At 43.7% G+C, this 23,221-nt stretch overlaps 1 protein-coding gene across 2 annotated transcripts in view; it reads right to left on the minus strand.

Annotated features, from left to right (window-relative positions):
• Positions 1-1,644: 1,644 nt before the first annotated feature.
• Positions 1,645-23,221, minus strand: part of CCDC36 (coiled-coil domain containing 36) — a 165,338-nt gene continuing 143,761 nt past the window's right edge. For both annotated transcript variants that reach the window (XM_029601198.1, XM_029601195.1), the window contains one exon: positions 1,645-3,240. Coding sequence is in view for 1 of the 2 variants with exons in the window: in XM_029601195.1 (XP_029457055.1) it covers positions 1,909-3,240 (1,332 nt within the window). In the remaining variant the exon portion in view is untranslated. The remainder of the gene's footprint in view (positions 3,241-23,221) is intronic.

The following is a 23,221-nucleotide window of genomic DNA, read 5'->3' on the forward strand; positions in this document are numbered from 1 at the left end:
AGCAGGTGGGCAGGTTTAAGGAGTGGCCCGGCAGGTCTAAGTTTCCCAGGCTATTTGAGAAGATAGTCCAATCCTGCCTCAGTGGCTGTTGACACTGTTGTTACAATTATGCTAATTTTTTCTTAACCATAACATCTATTCTGCAAAGTTTTGCTGGTTTCCATGGGTCTGTCCCATGGTATTTTGTCTCAAGTGTGCAAATGAGTTGGCTTGAGGAATCATTCTTGTGTCTTTTGGAGATTTTCTCCTTTACCAATATTTCTTCTAAGGTGTGTGGGCAACTGCCAACACACTTGTTCTTGCCAGGTGCACTCTAGTCTTTTTATTGACTGAATCATGCAAAGAGATCCCATAGATTGTGAGAGTTGCTAGCTTTGCAAAGTTCAAACCATGGAATCGCTAGAATGTATCTGGTGGAGAGAAAGATGTCAGCAGTCCTCTGCACAACTTAGAAAGAACATTGACTTTGAAGGTTTTGATGTCCATTGTTCTATCCATCAGACCATACCTCCTTAAAATATATTCTGATTCAGAATAATCAAATCTATTTATATTTCACTTTTCAGCACTTCAAAGTGGATTACATTCAGGTACTGTAGTTATTTCTCTCTCCCCATAGGGCTCACAATCTGACCCCTAGATTCATCAAAATGCATTAATAACAAAATGTGTGTTTAGGGAAATTTTAGAATTACCACCTCACATCAGTAGTATTGAGAGAGACCAAGACAGAGACAATCTACAAGGTCCACATAGTAGTGAAGTATTTATATCTCTATAGGAGTGCCATCTAATAGGTCGAGGTGAGGTGCTGGTGGTGGTTTAGGGTTTAGGGACCAGTTTATCATATAGAGTGAGACATACCTTTGTGAAGGTTTGACGTCATTTGGAGTGAGGAAAGTCTCAGAAAGATGCCATTTCTTCTATGTTATCTTACCCTATCTTGATGGTACCCTGTTATAGAGTCCATCAAGCTAGGGTGAGAGAACATAGTACAAAATTTTATCTTTGTGAGACTTTCCTCACTCCAATTGACATTAAATCTTCACCAAGGTGAACTGGGTTGTTCGTTCATTTCACTCTACATGAGAAAGTGGCACCTAAACCCTAAAACACCACCACTTCATCTTGACCTATTAGATGGCTCTCCTATAGAGATATAAATAGTTGCACACTGGGAGGCCCTCCCCAGAGGTTCTCTTTCTCTCATTCTCTCATTTATTTCCAGTGTTAAAACCATGCAATAGTGCCCCTCATTTTCCTAATTCCTGCCCAAACTCCTCCTTGATTCTACCCCTTCCAAAAATTTGCATTTGTGCCATGCGTTACCGTTCCTATCACATGCGTTAACACAATAACACATTTTGATGAATGACCAGGTAAGTTTGTACCTGAGACAACGGAATGTGAAAGTACTAAATACCTGTCCATTGCTATACACTATACAACCATGAGGTAGCAACAGTGTTATACTCAGTCAATTTTTAGTTCAAATCATAAGGTATCAGTCAAATATTAAAACAGAGAACAACAGTTTCAATAATTATACAAGGCAAGAAAATGCAAAAAAATAAATAAATAAACGTGAGATGTTAACCAATGAAATTCCTTTTCTCAGATTTTATTTCATGACAAGATAAAGGAGCAGATACCTAGAAATTACAAAGGTTTGAAATAATATTTGCAATGTTTGGATTTATGCATTAAATAATTCAATAAGGATTCCAAGGTAAATTTCAGTCATGGTCCAAAGTATTCAAAACTTGCATTTCAAGTCTCATAAGTGTTAAGCAAGTCAGGGGGTTTAACGGCAAAGAGATCTAAAAGCTAAACTGTATATAAAATTACAACACTCTGGTGTAATGACTGGGGAAATAAACCTGTATACAGACATACTTTTATTTTTTTTTAATCAGAATCATCACTGCTATCTAAAAGAAATGAATAGAATCTAATCTTTTGTTCTCCTTTCTTAACAGTGGGGAATGGGCTACTGTTCACCAGGGAATTTAGAGGACTTAACCAGGCTATTTCATGTTCACGTTTGATATTATACTGAAATAGTGAACTCTCCTGAGAGGAGCAATCCCACTGGGAAAATTTTATCCCTGTTTTGGAAATATCAGAGTTCTTAGTCTCTAGTATTTCTTTTCCCTTGACAGCACTATTATGAAAAGAGCTAAGCAACGGCAAGGACATTTCCCCATTACTAGCCTGCAGCTTGCAAAGCACATTTTGACTAACAGCTGAAGCAGAGACACATGTGTCTGAATTCAAGGCAAAAATATCTTTCTGCGAGCTCTCTGTGCTCAAAGATGCTTGACCATAAAATTCAATTTGTGGGCTATCAAATGAGAATTTCACATTTTTTCCTTTTTTCTTTTTTGTTGAAGTATATGCTCGTTTTTTTCTGACCACTTTCTTATTCCTGCAAGGTTTTTTTGGCCTTTTATTTTTATGTTTGGTATTTAACCTTGTAATTTGGTTCATATTTTCTCTAACAATGTTTTCTGTGTCTGCTTGTCCAACCCAAGGATTTTGTGCATTTGTATTGCAGGGGTACTGATGCAATAGATTTGCATATTTAGTTTCTTTCTCTTTTCTGAATTCCATTACTGTTGGTCTGCTCTGAGGCATTTCTTGAGTAAGCTGCCATCGTATATCAGGACCACTTTGAAATAACTTGACATTGGAGTCACAGTCAAAGGGTGGATAATTAATACAAGCCTGAGAATCTAAGTTATATAAAGGGGCAATCTCATTAGTCTTGTTTATGGTTACATTTCCTTTCTTATGTAAAGGACCAGTAATGGGATCCATGTCTGTTGTGGCAGCTGTTAAGTTTCTCCTGTAGGTCAAATCTTTGGCTGCCTGATTCTCTAAAATCGAAGTTCCATCTCTGAGAATATTTGATGTAACATATGGCTGGGTCTGAGATGAGTGGGTCCTACAAACTTTTGTACTTTTCCAGCAAACCTTCTCCTGGTTTTCAAGACTGAGATCCTGGATCCAAGATGGAGATGTCTGAGATGTGCTATCTTTCACATTAATGTTAGGTTTAGGGTTTGAAGTTAATTTCTGAAGTTCAGCCAAAATATCAGGGTACAGTAGATGATCTGAAAGCCATGCTAATCGCTCAGATAATTTCAGGTACTGTTCACTCTGTTGAGCTTTTAATACCTCAAGACACTCTTTCAAATTCTGTAAACTCGATTTCAGTTCTACAAGTTCTGTATCTTTCTGTGGAAAAGCAGCCAGCACAGTACTGAAATGTAATACTTATCAAACACAGCAAAAATAGTGAAACATGCATTAACAACATAAAAACTGATCAGATATAAAGATGTCTTTCTCATTAAAGCATTCATTTCTCTGTGTACTTTTGTGAATTAGAAAGGCAACATTCTGGAATGTCATGAATAAGAAATCTAGACTTAAATTAAACCTAGATCTAAAAAAGATTCACATTTTTCAAGAAGTAATCTAGTTGGAAAGAGGTATCCTCAAGCAATGAAAGAAGATTCTGTTAAATGGAAAAGCCTACTAAGATTCTCTTAGTAGCTACTAGGATTCTATTGAAATTTGGATAATGTTATAGCATTCATTTTAAAAGAAAATATGTTTTTGTATTTAAACTAACATTTTTAGGCCTTCAGAGCTTTAATTCAGTCAGAACATTTCATTTCATGCATTTATTTTATAAAATATAGTTCAAGGGGGACTATGTGCTAACTATGATATAAGGATTAGCATAGACAAGGTACAGTTAATCCCTTCATAATAACTGAATATCAGCCTCACTGTCTTGCATTGTATTAAATTGATTTATTAGTAAATTGTATTAAATTGATTTATTAGTAAATTTATTAGTAAATTGTATTAAATTGATTTATTAGTAAATTGTAACCTGATTTGCCTGGAACTGATAAAATGGGATATCAAATCTAAATAAATAAATCACAGTGGACCATGACCTTCTGTTTCAGTGACTGAAATGATAAAGTGTGACTGGAGTAGTATGGAATTGATTAATCTGTGTGCTGGGACCATATGGTAGGAAGTCCAATGACAAAAGTGTAGGGAGTACCCCAGCGGTTGATCCTTGCACACTTGCTATTTAATGTTTATGTTAAGCCTCTTATTAAAGTCATTAAGGGTTATGGCATTGATTGTCATCGTTATACTGATGATGTACAGCTAAGAGTTATGGTTGAGGTTAGAATTTGACTATCAGAAATTTGAATGATTGCCTGGATGCAACTTCAAACTAGTTAAACTTAAACAAATTTAAATTAAACCCATATAAAATCGTATCATTTATGTAAATTAACCCATATGTAAATGTATGATTTACATATGGTTGATCATACAAATGTATGATTTACATATGATTTTACATTTACATATGTAAATGTAAAACCCATATAAAATCGTATCGTTTATGTAAATTAACAAATGCTGATCTTGCCTTCAAGTCATCATGAGACCCCTGCCTCCCTCCCATACTCCATTGTATATAGTAATTTATTTTATATAGTAATTTATCTTTCGTTCTCCCACTCTTTTTTTCCTTCTCCCAGTTAAGGCATCCTTGTTATAATGTAACTTTTATGCTCCCTCAAAATGTCACTTGTTGAAATGTTGGTTATAATTCTGTTTAGTTCGATGTAAACCGAGTTGATTTGATCTGTATCAAGAAAGTCGGTATATAAAAGCCTTAAATAATAATAATAAAACTGAAGCATTATGGCTTAGCAGGTGAGAAAGGGAATTGGAGATATTCCTGTCAGTTTATGATATTAGCTTATAACCTAAGGCTGAGGTAAAGAAAAATGAGGCTAATATTTAGTGCCACTTAGCTGGATAAATTCAGACTTATCTGGCTACGTGGCACTGTTTCAATATTTGGCCATGCTCAGCAGCCATCACTAAGCTGGATAGATATTTATAGATAGTTGGCTAAGTTTGTGGTGCTATGAGGGTGCTCCAGGGCAGAGCTTAGCTTAGCTTGGCTAACTTAGACCTAGATTCATTATTTTGCTATAAATATAGCAAGAATAGTGCCTGCGATAAAAAAGGAGCGTGGTTAGGGAAATGTTTGAAATATCGCTAAGTGCGCTATTTTACTGCTTCACATAGGTATTTTACTGCAATGCACGTTAAATTTATCCCACCCATGATATTTTCACTTTGCTAGCTGAGAAGTACCCAGACAGGTATTTTCACGTTTTGGGCTGCTCCTAGCTAGAGAGAGAGAGAGAGAGCCTCTTTATAAGGTTTCATATTAGTCAATTATTTATACCACTGTAGGAGAGTCAAGGGTTTTGGGGACAGTTTTACATGCACAGTCAGATGTTCGAACAGCACAGTACACAGCAGTAAAGATTTGATGTGATTTGGAGTGAGGAAAGAAACACAAAGATGAGGTTTGTACATTGTACTCTTGACCTAGTTTGATGCACTCTCTATCTAGCTAGTGCTATCAAGCTAGGGTGAGAGTACATTGTACAAATCTCATCTTTGTGTACCTTTGCTCACTCCAAATCACATCAAATCTTCACTGATGTGTACTGTGCTGTTCGTACATGTGACTGTGCATGTAAAACTACCCCCTAAACCTTAGATAACCACCAAAACCTCACCTCGAGTTACTAGTTTACCCTCCTACAGTGGTATGTGTACTACTCTAGAGCCTCTCTCACTCCCTCTACTCTACTCCATTCCCTCTCTCCCAACCCCCTCCTGCCCAAAACAGGATTTGCAATAAATATCACAAATCTTGTTTACCTCCCCTAACCCTCTCCTGCCCAAAACAGGATTTGCAATAAATATCACAAATCCCATTTCAGGTGCAATACACCAGGAAAAAAAGGTATAGTTATTTTCAGCATGATAAAAGACACACACAACATTAAATACCCTTCATTTTCATAAACTCTGCCCAAACTCCTCTCTTTTGACTAAATTTTAAAAATTTGCATACACACCTCATGATGTTTTATTCATTGCATGCATTAGGTCCCTAATGTCCATGATAAAGCCCTAGCACAATTTGATAAAGTGCCAATATTCATCTATTTAGATTTATATTCTGCCTTTCAGACACTTCAAAGTGGATTACATTGAGGTATTGTAGGTATGCTCCTATCCCAGAGGGCTCACAATCTGTTTGTACCTGAGACAATGGAGAATAAAGTGACTTGCCCAAGGTCACAAGGAATAGCAGTAGATTTTGAACCCTGGCATCTCTGGTTTACAGTCCTCTGCACTAACCACTAGGCTACTCCTCCACTCCCAGCTAAAAGCTGGATTTACTAAGCTATGATAAGGATATATCAAGGGTTAAACAGCATGTAACATGTTGCGATCCTGCCCGCGAGGAGCGTGGGCAGGCTCTTACCTTCTCGCAGCCAGTCGGGCTGCTGACGCTGCTGCTTCTTTCTCCCTGAATCAGCTGGGGCCGTCCCCGCAGCTGTTGCCATGCGGCGGGCTCCTCTGCTCCTGTTTCTGCCTTCCCCCCCCCCCCCCCCCCCCCCGACGTGCTGCTGCGATCCCGGGACCTTCAGCCAGCAGGGAGACCGTCTCTGCCGGTGCCTGCTTCAGCCCGGGTCCTCGCCTGGCAGGGAAGCTGTCCCTGTCGGTGCCTGCAGCCTCTCACAGCTCCCTGCAGTCAGCACTTCTCATTTCAGCCTTGCAGCGTGGAGCAGTGCCTGTAGCCTGCTACAGCTCCCTGCTTTCCCTGCAGCCAGCCTTACCTCTCTCTGCTTCTTCCTGCTTCAGTCCTTGCGGCTGGGAGCTGCTCCAGCGACCTGCCTTCACCCAGCTCCAGCCCAGGGCTGCTCCGTTGCTTCCCTGGGCCTTCCACGTGGCTGAGGACGCCACCAGCTTCCAGCTCTTCGCTCCAGCCTCCTAGGGCGCGGGCGCGCGCCTCTCTGCTCCTCTTCAAGGGCCAGCCAGGTGTGGCCCCCTGCTGACCCCTCCCTGGGCGTTGTCCACCTCAGCCCTACTAAAGGGCTCAGCTTTCAGTCTGACTTTGCCTTTGCAAGGAGTTGGTCACTTCTGAGAACCTTCGCTCCAGGAAGTCGTCCGTGGTCCAGCCTTCTGCAAAGTCCTATGTTTCTTGTTCTCTGTCGGAGCTCCTCGTCCAGTCCTGATGTCTGCCTGCTATTCCAGTCCTGATGTCTGCCTGCCGTTCCAGTCCCAAGTCTGTCTCTTGATCCAGTACCTGTGTTCCAGTCCTGATGTTACCTGCTGTTCCAGATGTCCATGTTCCTGCCCTGAGGTGTGTCTCCTGTTCCAGTATCTGTGTTCCAGTCCTGATGTTACCTGCTGTTCCAGATGTCCGTGTTCCAGGCCTGAGGTCTGTCTTAGTCCTTGTTCCTGATCCTGATGCTTCAACTGCCTTGAGCTGCCAGGAGTGCAGCAAACCTTGCCTTGAGCTGCCAGGAGTGCAGCAACCTGCTTCTTCCCTGTGCTCTCCCGCTCTCAGCGTGGTCCGCGACCAGCCTTCCTGGGCTGAGTAGGGCGCGCATGAGACAAGGTGGTCCGCGACTCAGTCCCGCGGGTGGTCTGAGTAGGGCGCCCTGAGGGACAGTGCCCATGTCTTCCTTCAGCCCACGTCTGGGCCTGAGTCCACCTCTGTGCATCCAGTACCTCGTCCTGAGCCCACGTCTGGGCCTGAGTCCACCTCTGTGCATCCAGTACCTCGTCCTGAGCCCACGTCTGGGCCAGAGTCCACCTCTGTGCATCCAGTACCTCGTCCTGAGTCCACGTCGGTGCCTGAGTCCACGTCTATGCATCCTGCACCTCGTTCCTGAGTCCACGTCTATGCCTGAGTCTGCGTCGTTCCTGAGTCTCGTCTGAATCCATGTTCCAGTCTTCGCTGCCCTGGCCTCCATCCGGCCTGCCGCTTCGTGCCGTACCCTGCGACAGGTCCGAAAGGGCTGGGAACGGTCGGAGGACTGTTCACAAGACCAACATTGCGTTATTGGGTCTTCCGAAGCGTGCAGGTCCGGAGGAGGGTCTGTCTCCCGGTCATCACTCCAGCCTTGCTCCCGTCTAGCCCATACTCGGGCATGCCACGCCTCCCACAGCACCTCTTCAGAGTTCCTCTGGGGTCGAGCAGTGGCCCAAGGACACACATCTCCCAGGAGTGGGATCGCTCTCCTAGCGCTCCACAACAGTAACATGCATTAAATATTGTTTATCATATGATATCACCATATTGCAGCAATATTGCATGATATAACACAAGGTTTCCTTCCCCTATGGAAATAAGCTGTTTTGCATGCATAAAATTGCCTAATGCATTCCAAGCAGCTTATGCATAGGAAATCCTATGATCATAAAATAATATGGCTGATTTACAAAAACGTCAGCCTCTCTTAGGGGAGCCTACATCTTATCTGGATATGGGAGAGGGATGAATATATGGTGAATGAGAACATATGGTGAATGAGATTTTCAAGGGACCTCCTTTACTCCCATGTCTCGGTGTACTTGGATGACATTCTCATAATTTCTTCGCTCCCTGGCACAGCATTACGAGCACGTGAAACAAGTAGTGCAGAGGCTCTGAAAGAACCACTTGTATGCCAACCTCGAAATATGCACTTTCGAGCAAGATGAACTGCCCTTCCTGAGCTATACTGTTTCTCAGGATGGTCTGTGTAAGGATCCAGAGAAAGTGAAGGCTATTTTAAGACTGGTCTCAACCCATCAGGCTTAAGGCACTGTAAAGATTTCTTGGCTATGCCAAGTACTACCAGCAGTTTGTGCACAGATGTTCCTCTCTGGTTGCCCTTCTCACTGCCTTTACTAAGAAAGGCAACAACACCAGACATTGGTTTGAGGAAGCAAACCAAACCTTCCATCACTTCAAGCTGGCATTCCTCCAAGATCCCTGTCTCCAACACCTGGCTCTGTCTAGACCTTTATTGTGGAGGTAGATGCTTCTGTCATTGGTGATAGTGGCATAGCTATGCGGGGGCTGTAGATCACCCATTTTGGGCTCAGGCCACCCAAGCTACCCGATCCCACCCCCCTGCAGGCACATAAGCAGATCTGTGCCAAAGTGCTGATGAGCGCTGATGACGTGGCCACGGGGATTCCATCCTCATGTTCTCATGAGCGCAAATGTGGTAGCACACTGATGACATGCTCTCGAGGGTCCCAGTCCCCCATGGGCACATGAACTGAACAGTGGGGTACAGTGATGACGTATCCGTGAGGGTTCCACCACCAGTGGGCTGAATAGGATCAAGGCAGCCTGGTGAAGACCGGCCCACAAGTGTATCACCTAGGGTTGACAAATAGCTCCAGATTTTCACAACAGATTGATCCAGTCCTGGTTTTATATTCCTTCATGCAGGTTCTTCTAGTCTTGCTTTTCTTAGGGAATGCAATAGGGAAATCAGAATAAGTCCCAGCATGCAATGGGGTAAAACCAGGACTGAGTCAACCTGTCCTGAAAATCTGGAGCCAGCTGGCAACCCTAGTACCACCTCCTGTAGGCAGAAGACCATGGTGATGTGACAGGCCTCAGGAGGTGAGGGAGGCAAGCCATGAACAGGAAGGGAGGAGGAGTGAGAACATCACACGCCCTCACTTCTTCTCCCCATCCCTTCCCTTTCCATTTGTCTCTTGTGTTCAGCATCCTTTGCTTTCTTTCCATCCCCTTCTAGTTCTGAGAAGGGAGTGGAGGAAAAGGGAGTTGAGCTAAATAAGTGAAAGGGAAGGGAGAGGGTTGCGAGTGAGGAGAGGTATGAGTGAGAGGAGAGGGAGGGGATTAGTAAGGGGGAGGGAAAGAAAGGGAAAAGAGGAGGGCAGGGGAGAGGGGAGGGAGGGAATGGGAAGAGGAGGAGTGAGAGGGAAGGAAAGAGAGTAGTAGTGATAGGGAAGAAAAATGTGAGTGAGTGAGAGGGAATGGGGAAGGGGAGTGAGTGAAAGGGAAGGAGCAGGAACAACGTTGGCAGTGAGAGAATGACTGTGAGACTGCTGGGGACAGGGGCAGTGAAGGGTGAGTGTGAGAGGCTCATCTCTCTCTTGTGTGAGCATATGAGAGTATGGGTTGATGTGTGTGTGTGGGTGAAAGAGAGCTCGGGGGGCCTTAGTGTATGGAGGAGGGGGCCTGAGAGTGAGAACTTGTGAGGGTGCTTGTGAGGGAAAGCATGTGAGAGTGAGAGCTGTGTGAATCTGTGTTTGTGAGAAAGAGAGAGAGAGCCTATGTGAGAGGTTAGGTTCCATATCAGGAATTATCGCCAAGAAAAGGACCCAGGCATCACAGTGTTTGAGGAAAGGCTGAAGAGGTTAGGGCTGTTCAGCTTGGAGAAGAGACGGCTGAGAGGGGATATGATAGAGGTCTTTAAGATCATGAGAGGTCTTGAACGAGTAGATATGACTCGGTTATTTACACTTTCGAATAATAGAAGGACTAGGGGGCATTCCATGAAATTAGCAAGTAACACATTTAAGACTAATCGGAGAAAATTCTTTTTCACTCAACGCACAATAAAGCTCTGGAATTTGTTGCCAGAGGATGTGGTTAGTGCAGTTAGTGTAGCTGGGTTCAAAAAAGGTTTGGATAAGTACTTGGAGGAGAAGTCCATTAACGGCTATTAATCAAGTTTACTTAGGGAATAGTCACTGCTATTAATTGCATCAGTAGCATGGGATCTTCTTAGTGTTTGGATAATTGCCAGGCTCTTGTGGCCTAGTTTGGCCTCTGTTGGAAACAGGATGCTGGGCTTGATGGACCCTTGGTCTGACCCAGCATGGCAATTTCTTATGTTCTTTGAAATATTCTTTTCATTGTGTGATGGTAGCCAAAAGAGCAAACAGAATGATAGGAATTATTAGGAAAGGAATGAAGAAAAAAATGGCGACTGCCATAATACCTCTCCATGGTGAGACTACACTAAGATGATAACTTTCAAACCAGCATGCGGGCACAAATTTGCATGCGTGCATCAGCCTGCACCCAGGGACACGGCCATTTTTGTAACATATGCGTGCACGTTATAAAATAGTCTGGCCGCACTCCCATGTGCACCAAATTATAAGTGGGTGTGCACATGTGCATATAAATCCCACTTCTACCACATAAGTCGGGGAATTTTAAAAGTGGCTCGTGCTGACAACATTGCCAGTTAAACCAGTTTATCCCCAGTTCGCCCAGTTAAGGGGTAGGTCCTCCAAACCCCCTAGTTTAATAGCTTTCACTTCCCTCAGTTAGCCCAACCCTTAAAACCCCACAGATCTGCCTATTTTTCTTTATTTTATAACTTACACCTCTACCATAATAGAAGTAAACTTATGCAGCAGGGGATCTGGGCGCACACCCAGATATGAAAGTATTTACGTGAACATAGAAACATAAGAACATGACATAAGATATGCCATACTGGGTCAGACCAAGGGTCCATCAAGCCCAGTATTCTGTCTCCAACAGTGGCCAATCCAAGTCACAAGTATTTGGCAAGTACCCAAACACTGAATAGATCCAATGCTACTAATTCCGGCAACAAACAGTGGCTATTCCCTATTGATTAATAGCAGTTTATGGACTTCTCCTCCAGGAACTTATCTAAACCTTTTTTAAACCCAGCTATACCAGCTGCCTTAACCACATCCTCTGGAAACAAATTCCAGAGCTTAATTGTGCGTTGAGTGAAAAAGAATTTTCTCTGATTTGTTTTAAATGTGCTACTTGCTAACTTCGTGAAGTGCCCCCTAATCCTTGTATTACCCAAAAGAGTAAATAGCCATTTCATATTTACCCGTTCAGGTCCTTTCATGATTTTGCAGACAATCCGCTTGTGATTTAACTACTCTGAATAATTTTGTGTCATCTGCAAATTTGATCATTTCACTCGTCGTACCTCTTTCCAGATAATTTATAAATATATTAAAACGCACAGGTCCAAGTACAGATCTTTGAGATACTCCACTGTTTAACTTTTTCCACTGTGAAAACAGACTATTTAATCCTACTCTCTGTTTCCTGTGTTTTAACCAGGTCGCAATCCACAAAAGGACATCTCCTCCTATACCATGAATTTTTAGTTTTCTTAGCAGCCTCTCATGAGGGACTTTGTCAAAAGCCTTCTGAAAATCCAAATACACCACCTCTGCCAATTCACTTTTATCCATATGCTTATTCACCTCTTTAAAAAAAATGTAGCAAATTTGTGAGGTACCTGTTCACTTTTATCCACATTTACCCTAACCCCTTCAAAAAAATGTGAGGCACGACTTCCCTTGGATAAATCCATGCTGGCTGTGTCCATGTCTATCTATAAGTTCTGTGATTTTATTCTTTATAATAGTTTCCATGATTTTTTCCGGCACTGAAGTCAAGCTCAACGGCCTATAGTTTTCTGGATCACCTCTGGAGCTCTTTTTAAATATCAGGGTTACATTGGCCACCTTCCAATTTTCAGGTACAATGGATACTTTTAATGATAGGTTACAAATTACTTGTAATAGGTCTGAAATTTTATTTTTGAGATGTTTCAGAATCTTGGGATGTATATCATCCGGTTCAGGTGATTTGCTACTCTTCAGTGTGTCAGTCTGACCTACTACATCTTCCAGGTTCACCATAATTTGGATCAATTCATCTGAATCATCGCCCTTAAAACCATCTCCGGAACAGGTATCTCTCCAGCATGTTCCTCAGTAAACACTGAAGCAAAGAATTCGTTTAGTATTTCCGCGAAGGCCTTATCTTCTCTAAGTGCCCCTTTAGTCCCTCAATCAGCTAACGATCCAAATGATTCCCTCGCAGGCTTGCTTCGGATATATTTGAAAAAGATTTTATTATGAGTTTTTGCCTCTACTGCCAACTTCTTTTCAAATTCTCTTTTAGCCTGTCTTATCAATGTTTTACATTTAACTTACCAATGCTTATGCTTTTTCCTGTTTTCATCAGATGGATCCTTCTTCTAATTTTTAAAGGAAGATCTTTGGATAAAATAGCCTCTTTCACCTTACCTTTTAACCATACCGGCAATCATTTTGTCTTACACATTTCTTAATGCGCGGAATACATTTGGACTGCGCTTCTAAGATGGTATTTTATAACAATGTCCATACCTGTTGTATACTCTTAAACTTTGTAGCTGCACCTTTCAGTTTTTTCTAACAATTTTTCTCATTTTATCAAAATTTCCCTTTTGAAAGTTTAGTGCTAGAGCTGTGGCTTTATTTATTGTCCCCCTTCCAGTCATTAATTTAAATTTTATCATGTTAGGTTCACTATTTCCAAGCAGGCCCACCACCGTTACCTTTCTCACCAAATCCTGAGCTCCTTTAAGAATTAGATCTAAAATAGCTCCCTCTCTCATCGGTTCCTGAACCAATTGCTCCATAAAGTTGTCATTTATTCCATCTCGGAACTTTATCTCTTTAGCATGTCTTGATGTTACATTTATCCAGTCAATATTGGGGTAATTGAAATCTCCCATTACTGCACTACTAATCTGGTTAGCTTGTCTAATTTCTCTTGCCATTTCACTGTCCGTCTCTTGGCCAGGTGGACGGTAGTATACTCCTATCACTACATTTTTCCTCAACACACAAGGGATTTCTACCCATAAAGATTCGATTATGCATTTAGTCTCTTGCAGGATCCTTATCCTGTTAGACTCTATGCTATCCTGGACATAAAGTGCAACCTTGCCACCAGGTTGCTCCTCTCTATCAATGCAATATAATTTGTACCCTGGTACAGCACTGTCCCTTTGGTTATCCTCCTTCCACTATGTCTCTGAGATGCCAATTAAGCCTATGTCATAATTTACTGCGATTCACTCTAGCTCTCCCATCTTACTTTTAAGACTTCTGGCATTTGTATACAAATATTTCAAAGTGTGTTTTTTGTTTGTATTAACATTCTGCTTTTCAGTTAACAGGGATAATTTGGAATCTTTTAGCTCAGATGATTCTTTACTTATAGGCACATGTACTATTTTTCTTATTGTTGGAACCTCTCTGTTGGGATGCCCTAACTCTAAAGCTTCATTAGTATCCTTCATAGATATCTCCCTCTGAACCATGTGCTACTGAGCGACTGTCGGCTTTCCCTTTTGTTCTAGTTTAAAAGCTGTTCTATCTCCTTTTTAAAGGTTAGTGCCAGCAGTCTGGTTCCACCTTGCTTTACCTTTTGGGCAATCCTTTCTTCTGCTTGACCTTTTGCTTTCCTGATTTCTTTCTTCATCTCCCTCAGTTTCACCAGGCATTCTTCCCTGTTTTCCTCTTTTTGGGATCCTTTATATTTCTTGAACACTGTTCTTTTTGCCTTTATTTTTTCAGCCACTTCCTTTGAGAACTAGATCAGTTTCTTTTTCCTCTTACTTTTGTTTACTTTTCTAACATATTAAAAGGTTGCTTGTGCTCTAGTTGAATGTACCTGCAACCCCTCCAGGGCCATCCAACTCTTACAAAGATAGACCAAAAAAATAGTCTCCTTTAACCAATGAGCAATCACGGCCTTAGACGCCTTAGTTCATTTCTTTGTTCCCCTGAACAAGACAAAAAGTATGATCTGACTGTCAGAAACTATTAGTGACCTTAAGTTAACACAAGAGTCTGCCGAACATCCAATAAGTGAAGTTCCCACGCATGCTATCCCTTTTCAGATAAATCCAGGAAAGCCAGACGCTCTACCACCTGGTTGAGATGGAATGAAGAAACAACCTTCTGCAAAAACAAGGTTACCATACGCAAAGACATGCCATCCTCTGAAATCCGCAAGAATGGTTCTCTATAGAACAAAACTTGAAGATCTTAAATCCTTCTGGCCAAACAAATCACCACCAGAAAAACCGCTTTCAGAGTGAGATCCTTCAATGACACCCTCCACAAAGGCTCAAACAGAGAACCACAAAGACCTTGCAACACCAAGTTAAGTTTCTACAAAAGGCACATCCTTCACACTGGGGTTTACAAATGCTTGATGCCCTTGAGAAATTGAATGATATCCGGATGAGACACAAACTGCTTTCCATACAACTTCCCTCAAAGGCATCCCAAAGCTGCCACCTATACCCGAAGCGAATTATAGGCGAGACCCCTTAGTCAAGCCTTGCTGCAAAAAGATGTGCGGAGTATCCACCTGCAACGGATCCAGGCCTTGTTCTACACCCCAGGCCTTAAACACTCTCCACACCTTGACATAAGTCAGCAAGTTGGATGGTCTCCATGCCTGAAGCAATGTAGCAATAACTGGCTCCAAGTACCTTTTCACTCTTAAACATCTCCTCTCAAAAACCAAGCCGCAAGACAAAAGCGACCCACCCAATCTGAGAAGATAAGTCCTTATCTGAACAGACTTTGAAGATGAGCCAACCTGTTAGGTCCATCTTCAGATGCCGCAGCCACACTGGCGCCAACACCACCCTGCTGGATGTTGTTCTATGCACCACAACATTTGACCTTCGAGAGGCCATAGAGGAAACACTCATAGCAGAATTCCTATTGACCACGGAAGAACCAGAGCATCGATCCCTTCAGCCCCTTCCTCTCTCTAGCGACTAAAGAATCTCATCACTTTGGCATTGCTGTGCAACACCATCAGATCCAGTTGGGGATTGCCCCATCTGGCCCAGATGAGGTCCAAGGCCTCCGATAACAACTCCGATTCCCCTGGATCCAACTGCTGCCTGCTGAGATAATCTGCTTGTATGCTGTTCCACATGTGAAACCTGTGATGCCACAATTCCCTGCAGATACTGCTTTCCCAGACAAACAATTCCTGGGCCTCTAGGGCCACTCCTCAACTCTTCTTACTGCCTTGCCAATTGATATATGCCTCTGTAATTGCATTGTTGAAGAACACTCTCACCATTCGTCCCTGAACCTGAGAGAGGAACCCCATCAATGCCCTGCAAACCTCCCTTGTTTCCAAACAATTTGTAGACCAGGATGTTTCCTCCGGTGACCACAGCTTTTGGGACATCCGCCCTTGACAGATCACCCCCCAATCTCTGAGGTTGGCATCTGTGGTCACCACCACCCAGATCCACCCCCTTCTCCAAATTGGGTCACGACAGCCACCATGAGAGACTGGATCTGGAGGCCCCCTGCAGTGGTAAAGGCCAATTAAACTCCTCTGACAACGAATTCCAATGGGACAGCAGCGACTTCTGGAATGGACACATGTGAGCAAAGGCCCATGGCACCAAATCTAGCATAGACTCCACAGACCCCAGGACCTGAAGATAATTCCAGGCCTTGGGCACCAGCATTCGCAGTAGGTGGCTCACCTGTGACTGCAGTTTCAGAATCCTCTCTGAAGTAAGAAACACTCTGCCAGCTGGGTGTCAAATCTCATCCCCAAATACTGCAACGACTGTACTGGTGTTGCGACCGTCGCTGCCCAATGTCTCCATTCCGCCCACCTTACCTCTTTGGCGACTCCCTCTTTGGTCGATGGAAGTTTGGCTGCCGCGGCATCATTTTGCCGACCTCCTCCGGCAATCCCGGACCAGCTAGACGCTGCCTTCCGCCATGTTCTCCTGAGGCCTAAGGGAGCGCGTGCGGCGCGGCCCAACTCAAGTACCAGCTGAGGCGCGAACCTCTGGGGCATCCCCTGAGATGAAGTCTTCATCGCCAGATGTTTAAGGACTCTTGTTTTGCTAGCTATTCGAGTTTGCAAAGGTTTCCTACCTAGCTGCCTCCAGGTATCGCTGCGGATGGGATTCGCTCTTAGCTTACCTTGCTACTCTGCCTCCTCGGACTTTACCAGGGGTACCCGCTCCTCGGGGGCCTCGTTCTCTTTCTTAATTTGTAGATTGCAGTCTGGAACCTGTACTCGCTCCTCGAGGGCCCTTGTTCCCGGACTTCTTCGAATTCACTTCTGCCAGGAAGTCAGCACTGCCTACTACATCTGTGAGTTACCATCGCTCTCTCAGAGCTTTCCCTGGAACCAGGTACTTGCTCCTCAAGGGCCTATACATTCCAGCTCCTGGGTTTCTATGAGACATTGTGTGAGTCTTACTATCAGGTTCGGTACATGAACTCTGCTTACCCTGCTTACTCACTAATTTTCAGTTTCTCTTCAGCTCAGCCTCCTGGGATTGCTGTTCCAGCTTCTGAAGGACTTCAGCCCAGCCGGGCATTCCAGCTCACTACTGCCACCTCTGGTGGTTCTCCAAAACAGTTTAATAAAAGAACTAGTGTGTGTCTGTCTCCCAACTCTGAGCCTGACCGGTGCTCCCTCTCGGGATCTTCCCCCATGGGCGTGGTCATCTGCCACCGGCCCAAGGATCCACCCACAATTATCACAAATAATAACAACTGAAGCCAGATGACTCTTTGCCAGGTTCACAACCCAGCCCAGAGACTGCAACATTCTTCCTCCGACTTCGCCCAGATAAGCCAGTCGTCCAGATAAGGGTGAACTAGAACCCCTTCTTTTTGCAGCGTAGCCACCACCATGACCATCACCTTCATGAAAGTCCACGGAGCTGTTGCCAACCCGAAAGGAAGAGCCCGAAACTGGAAATGCTGCCCCAGCAGCATGAAACGAAGAAACTTTTGATGCTCCTTGCATATGGGAATATGTAGGTAGGCCTCCATTAAATCCAATGAAGCCAGAAACTCCTCTTGATGAACCACCGCTATCACAGTCTGCAACCTCTCCATATGGAATCATGGAACTCGCAGAGCAGCACTGACCTTCTGAAGATCTAAGATAGGCTGAAAGGAACCCTCCTTCTTGGGAACCACAAAATAAATCGAGTTCCTTTCTTGAACTCACTCCATCGACGGTACCAGAATGATTACGCCTAACCTCTGAAGATGAAGCAATGTATCCTGAACCATAACTTGCTTTCTGTGGGATGCACAATGAGACACCATGAAGCCTTAGTTGATGGGGCAAGAAAATTTGATAGTGTAGCCATCTCTTACCACCTTCAAAATCCACTAGTCCAAGGTGATCCTGGTCCACTGATTGTAAAAACACGTCCTCCAACCGATTCCATACCAACCAATTCCCTGGCTTCATTGCAAAGATTTAGCATTCCTGGTGCTCTGACCGGAACCAGTCCTGAAAGGACTGCTGCCTTCCCGATCCCTGCTTCTGCCAGGTTCTTCTGCCAGGTTCTTATGGCCTGGATTGTCCACTGTTGGAAACAGGATGCTGGGCTTGATGGACCCTTGGTCTGACGCAGTATGGCATTTTCTTATGTTCTTATCGAATAACTCCTCTTGGAATGAAATCTTCTCATATCCCTAAAATGAGCGCAAGCAGGGAAAGTATTCCTGCCGCTGTTCTTATCCTCAGGCAGCTTGTTCCCCTTTGACTCCCCCAATTTTATTTATTTATCAAATTTTCTATAACGTTGTTCAGACATGCCATCACAATGGTTTACATTATTAAAAAAACACCGGCATCGGTGCTTGTCTTGTCCTCTAGGATGGCCCCGGCATCGGTGCGGGCACCGGCATCGGCGGATGCACCGGTATCGGTGCAGGCACCGGCATCGACAATGGTGTTGGCTTCGGCAAGGGTATCGGCATCGGTGTCGATGGTCATTGTTCCTGGAGCACTTCTTGCACCACCTGATGGATGAACCCGCTCAGTATCTCCGTAATAGCTGATGTAGGCAGAGCAGCTATACGTGGTGGCGGTGGGGGGCCTGTGGAGGCCTGTGGAGGCTCGATGTCCGGCACTTCGAGAGGTGGAGAATGCCTCGGTGTCGAAGGCCTTGGTGTCTCTTGCAGTCGGGGTCACTTGGCTGCCGACTTTTCCAAAGATAGTAGGGATTCCGGAATCGAAGAATGTCGATGTTTAGAACGTTGCTCCGTGGCTTTTTCAAGGCCAGAAGTTGACTTTGTCGATGCAGCGGATGGGGTCGGTGACGACCGGTCCCCCGAACCCTCCAAACGACGCTTTTTAAGAATTATCCTTTTCGATACTCCGGCCAGAGAGGACTGGGTGGACGTTGATGTGGAAGGTAGCAGTTGGATGTGGAACAAATGTTCCATTTTTTCTTGCCGTGCTTTCCGACCTTTAGCGGTCATTTCTGCACATTTTGGACACGAAGAGACATCGTGGGACTGACCCAAACAAAGAATACAATCAAGGTGTAGATCAGTAATCGACATCGTTCAATTACATTTGGGGCATTTTTTAAAACCTGTAGCCATGATCACAATGACAGCCGTCGATGGATGTGTTACTAAAAGTCTTGTAAACTCGATAAGAGTCGGAAGGAATATTCTACTCACCAGCCGGTGGTTAAAGAGAGACCCCCGATGTGGGAGTGAGAAAAAAATGAAAATTTAATCTGACTTTTAGTCAGAATTGTGTGAAGAACTTCACATAGGGCTCCTGCTCCACGATGCTGAAAACAGCACGGAAAAACGAAGACTGAAGGGAGACCTCTGTGGCTGAGAATATCATGGCATGCTGGGCATGCTCAGGATGCCAGTCAAATGTTTCTAGAAACTTTGACAGAAAGTTTTCCGTGATAGGGCTCCATTAATGATGTCACCCATTTATTTATTTATTTAATATATTTATATTATATGGTTACCTATCCACTATATATATTATATGGTTACCTATCCACTATAGAATCATGTACAAATCCATCAACATCATATACAAGACCATTAACCAACACACACAACTCGATCTACAAATACCACTTAAAAAATACACTTCCGCCAGACCCATCAGGGAATACTACAAAGAGTCACTCCAAATTCCAAATGCCAAAACCTTCCAACATAAATCCTTGAGTCTCAGAGCCTTCTCTTCAGCAGGTCCATCTCTTTGGAACTCTATCCCACCGGATTTGAGACAGGAACCATGCTCTCTAACATTTAGAAAAAGACTAAAAACTTGGCTTTTCAAAAAAGCATTTCCAAGCCTTGAATAAAACCTCCACTCTTCAACACAAACTCGCATGCAATAACTGGATCTAAATAAGAATCCAACTACCATAAACTTACGCACATCATTACCTGCGGAGTTTTATCATATTATTATCATTCACTACTGTGTCATATTTATTCTCTTGGTTACTTATTTTACCGTTTCATATTTATGTACTGTCCCATTTATTCACATAGGCTTATTTATTCACTCCGCTATACTACTACACTAATTGGCTGAAATGTAAATATTGCATTGTTCAATCTCTCCCCTCTTCCAGCTCCAAGTTAATTTTCCCTGTTTTATTGTTTTATTGTAACTTTCTCACCCTTCAATTGATTCTCTGTATTTAAAGTTCACAGTTCTATTGGGAATATTGTTATCACGTTACCTTATGCTTTTCACACATTGTTAATTGTAAACCGGGTTGATGTGATGCCAGTCATGAAACTCGGTATAACAAAAACAATAAATAAATAAAATAAATAAATATACCGTTTTACCTGTACATCACTGACCAAAGCGGTTTACAATATGTGAGGACTAGCATCCTGCTTGTCCTGGGATAAAAACTAATGAGCTGGTGCTCTTTCTCGGTCCTTTGAGACTGAAGACTCCCTGAAACCTCCTCACTATCATTGATCTGGCATGAATCGTGGTCGTTGTGGCAGTGTCTCTCCCACCAGGAAAGTCAGTGGTCCCCAAATACCTACGAAAGAGAGTACTTAGATGTTCCTATGATTCCTGCCTGGCAGGCCACCCTAGAGTTGCTAAAACCTTGGAGCTGCTTCTTTGCCGCCTATTGGTGGCCTGAATTAAAGCATGATGTGCAGCGCTATACAGTCCTACCCAATTGTGCAGCTAACAAGAGCTTCCATGTTTTCCCTTAGGGGCTGTTACACTCATTACCAGCTCCCGAAAAACCCCGGACCCATGTGACCATGGACTTCATCATGGCCCTACCTCTCTCTAATGGCTGTACTTCAGTTGGGTTGTGGTGGATTGGTTCTCCAAAATGACTCGCTTTACATTACTCCTTGGGCTTCCATCCGAACCAGAATTGGACCACCTCTTTTTCCAACACATCTTCCAACTTCATGGATTAGCAGAACAAATTTTCTCTAATCAGGGAGTGCAAGTCACCACTCACGTTTGGAGAGGGCTATGCAAGAAGTTCAGGATCTCTCTGGACTTCTTGTCTGCATACCAACCACAAAGTAATGGAGAGATGGAGAGAACCAAGCAAATCTTTAAGGGATTCCAGAGGGCTTATGTTAACAAATGATAGGATGACTGGGCGTCTCTCCTCCCCTGGGCAGAATTTTGCCACAACAACCATGTTGGAAACTCATCAGATTCATCTCCCTTTCAGATTGTATTTGGAAGACATCTATGGGTACCACTTTCTGTTGCTGTATCATTTCCCTATCCTGCAGCCAACATCATGAGCCTGGACCTTAAGGACTTATGGCCTCCTTACAGTGGCCGCAGAGAGATACAAAAAAAAAGTGGACAAAAGGTGCCGACCATCACCCATAGTAACATAGTAATGATGGCAGAAAAAGACCAAATGGTCCATCCAGTTTGCCCAGCAAGCTTCTTATGATAATATATTCTGTGCCATGTAGGTTTTCTCTTAAGGGTAGTCTGTGGAGTTACCCTCAAGACTTATGATAAGAGTTGTAATATTTACAAGCAAAAACCAAAAACCAAGCAACTGTCAAACCCATAAAAATTACTGCCTTCCTGAAAATTCCAGCAATGCTGACTTGTTTTGCATTTGGACTTGTCCGTAGAAGCAGTCCTGTGCTTATTTCCTTATCTCTGCATAACAGTACCCCAAGACTGTAAATTTGAGGCCTGTGTTGGTTGCCTTCTGAATCCAATTCTCCTCCCCCCACTGTCAAAGCGGAGAGTAATATTTCAGTTGCATCAAAAGTATCAAGACTTATTTGTTGAGGGTAGTAATCCCTGTGCTTCTGATAAGGGTAATAATTGTTGCATTGAGTGGGTTACTCCCATGCACTCTTTTCTTCATTTCTGTCCTCTATCCTTTAGGGATCCACAGAGATAATCCCATGCCACGTTAAATTCTTTGATTGTTTTATCTTCACTACCTTCTCCGGAAGAGCATTCCAGGCATCCACCATCCTCTCCATGAAGAAATATTTCCCAACTATTTCCTGACTGATTCTGAGTCATCCCTCCTGAAGTTTCATTCCATGACCTCTAGTTCTACTGTTTTCTTTCCAAAGGAAAAGGTTCAAAGTTTGTGCATTATTAAAACCTTTCAGGTATCTGAAGGTCTGTATCATATCTCCCTTGCACCTCCACTCTTCCAGGGTATACATATTTAGGTCTTTCAGCCTCTCCCCATTAGTCATTTGATTGAGACCCCCTACCATTTTGGTCGCCCTTCTCTGGACCGCCTCCATCCTGTCTCTATCCCTTTTGAGATGTGGTCTCCAGAACTGAACACAGCACTCCAGGTAAGGCCTCACCAAGGACCTGAACAAGTTCCCAATCTCAAGCCTGGTAACTTGATATGGCTGAGTACCCATCATCTACACCTCAAGAACCTGTCTACCAAGATCTCACCAAGGGTTGTTGGGCCATTCCCAATCATTCAACAAATTGGACCAGTGGCTTATCAGCTAAAACTGCCATCCATCCTCAAGGTTCACAATGTGTTCAGTGTCTCAAACCTCTATTCTTATCATGGCCCTCACGACTTCCTCCTAAACCAATAGAGGTAACATCAGAGGGGGACACCGAATTTGAGGTCCAGGAAATCCTCAACTCCCAGAAAATTTGGAACAGACTCCATTACCTCATTTTGTGGAAGGGCTTTGGCCCTGAAGAAAACCCCTAGGAGCCCGCCTCCAATGTTCAAGCCCTCCAACTCACTAAAGAGTTCCATCTGTGCTTTCCCATAGAAGCCTAAGCCAAGAAGGCTGGGGAGGTAGGCTTAGAAGGGGGTATTGTAATATTCGGGCTGTCCACAGGAAGGCCCCATGACTAGCCGTATCTACCCTGAGCACTATTGAAGCCTCAGGACGCTGCTGGGATCTTCACATGGCAGGGATGCCACTACCATATGCCGGGCCTGTTGCGCTGTGCCGCATCACTCCAAAGGCATGTGCAGGTGCACTTGTCCGGCCTTTCTATGTCTTGTGATGGGAAAGCCCTGCTGGTGCTCCCTTGATAACATTAGCATGGCTGGGTATTTAAATCTTAGCCATGTTCCAGCTCAGTGCCTCAGCAACATATCCTCCTGCCTTACCATGCATGTAGTTCCTGTGCTTTGGCTTTGCCTTACCTCTTCATTGCCCT

The sequence above is a fragment of the Rhinatrema bivittatum genome, chromosome 4 (genome assembly GCF_901001135.1).
Source record: "Rhinatrema bivittatum chromosome 4, aRhiBiv1.1, whole genome shotgun sequence".
Lineage (NCBI taxonomy): Eukaryota > Metazoa > Chordata > Amphibia > Gymnophiona > Rhinatrematidae > Rhinatrema > Rhinatrema bivittatum.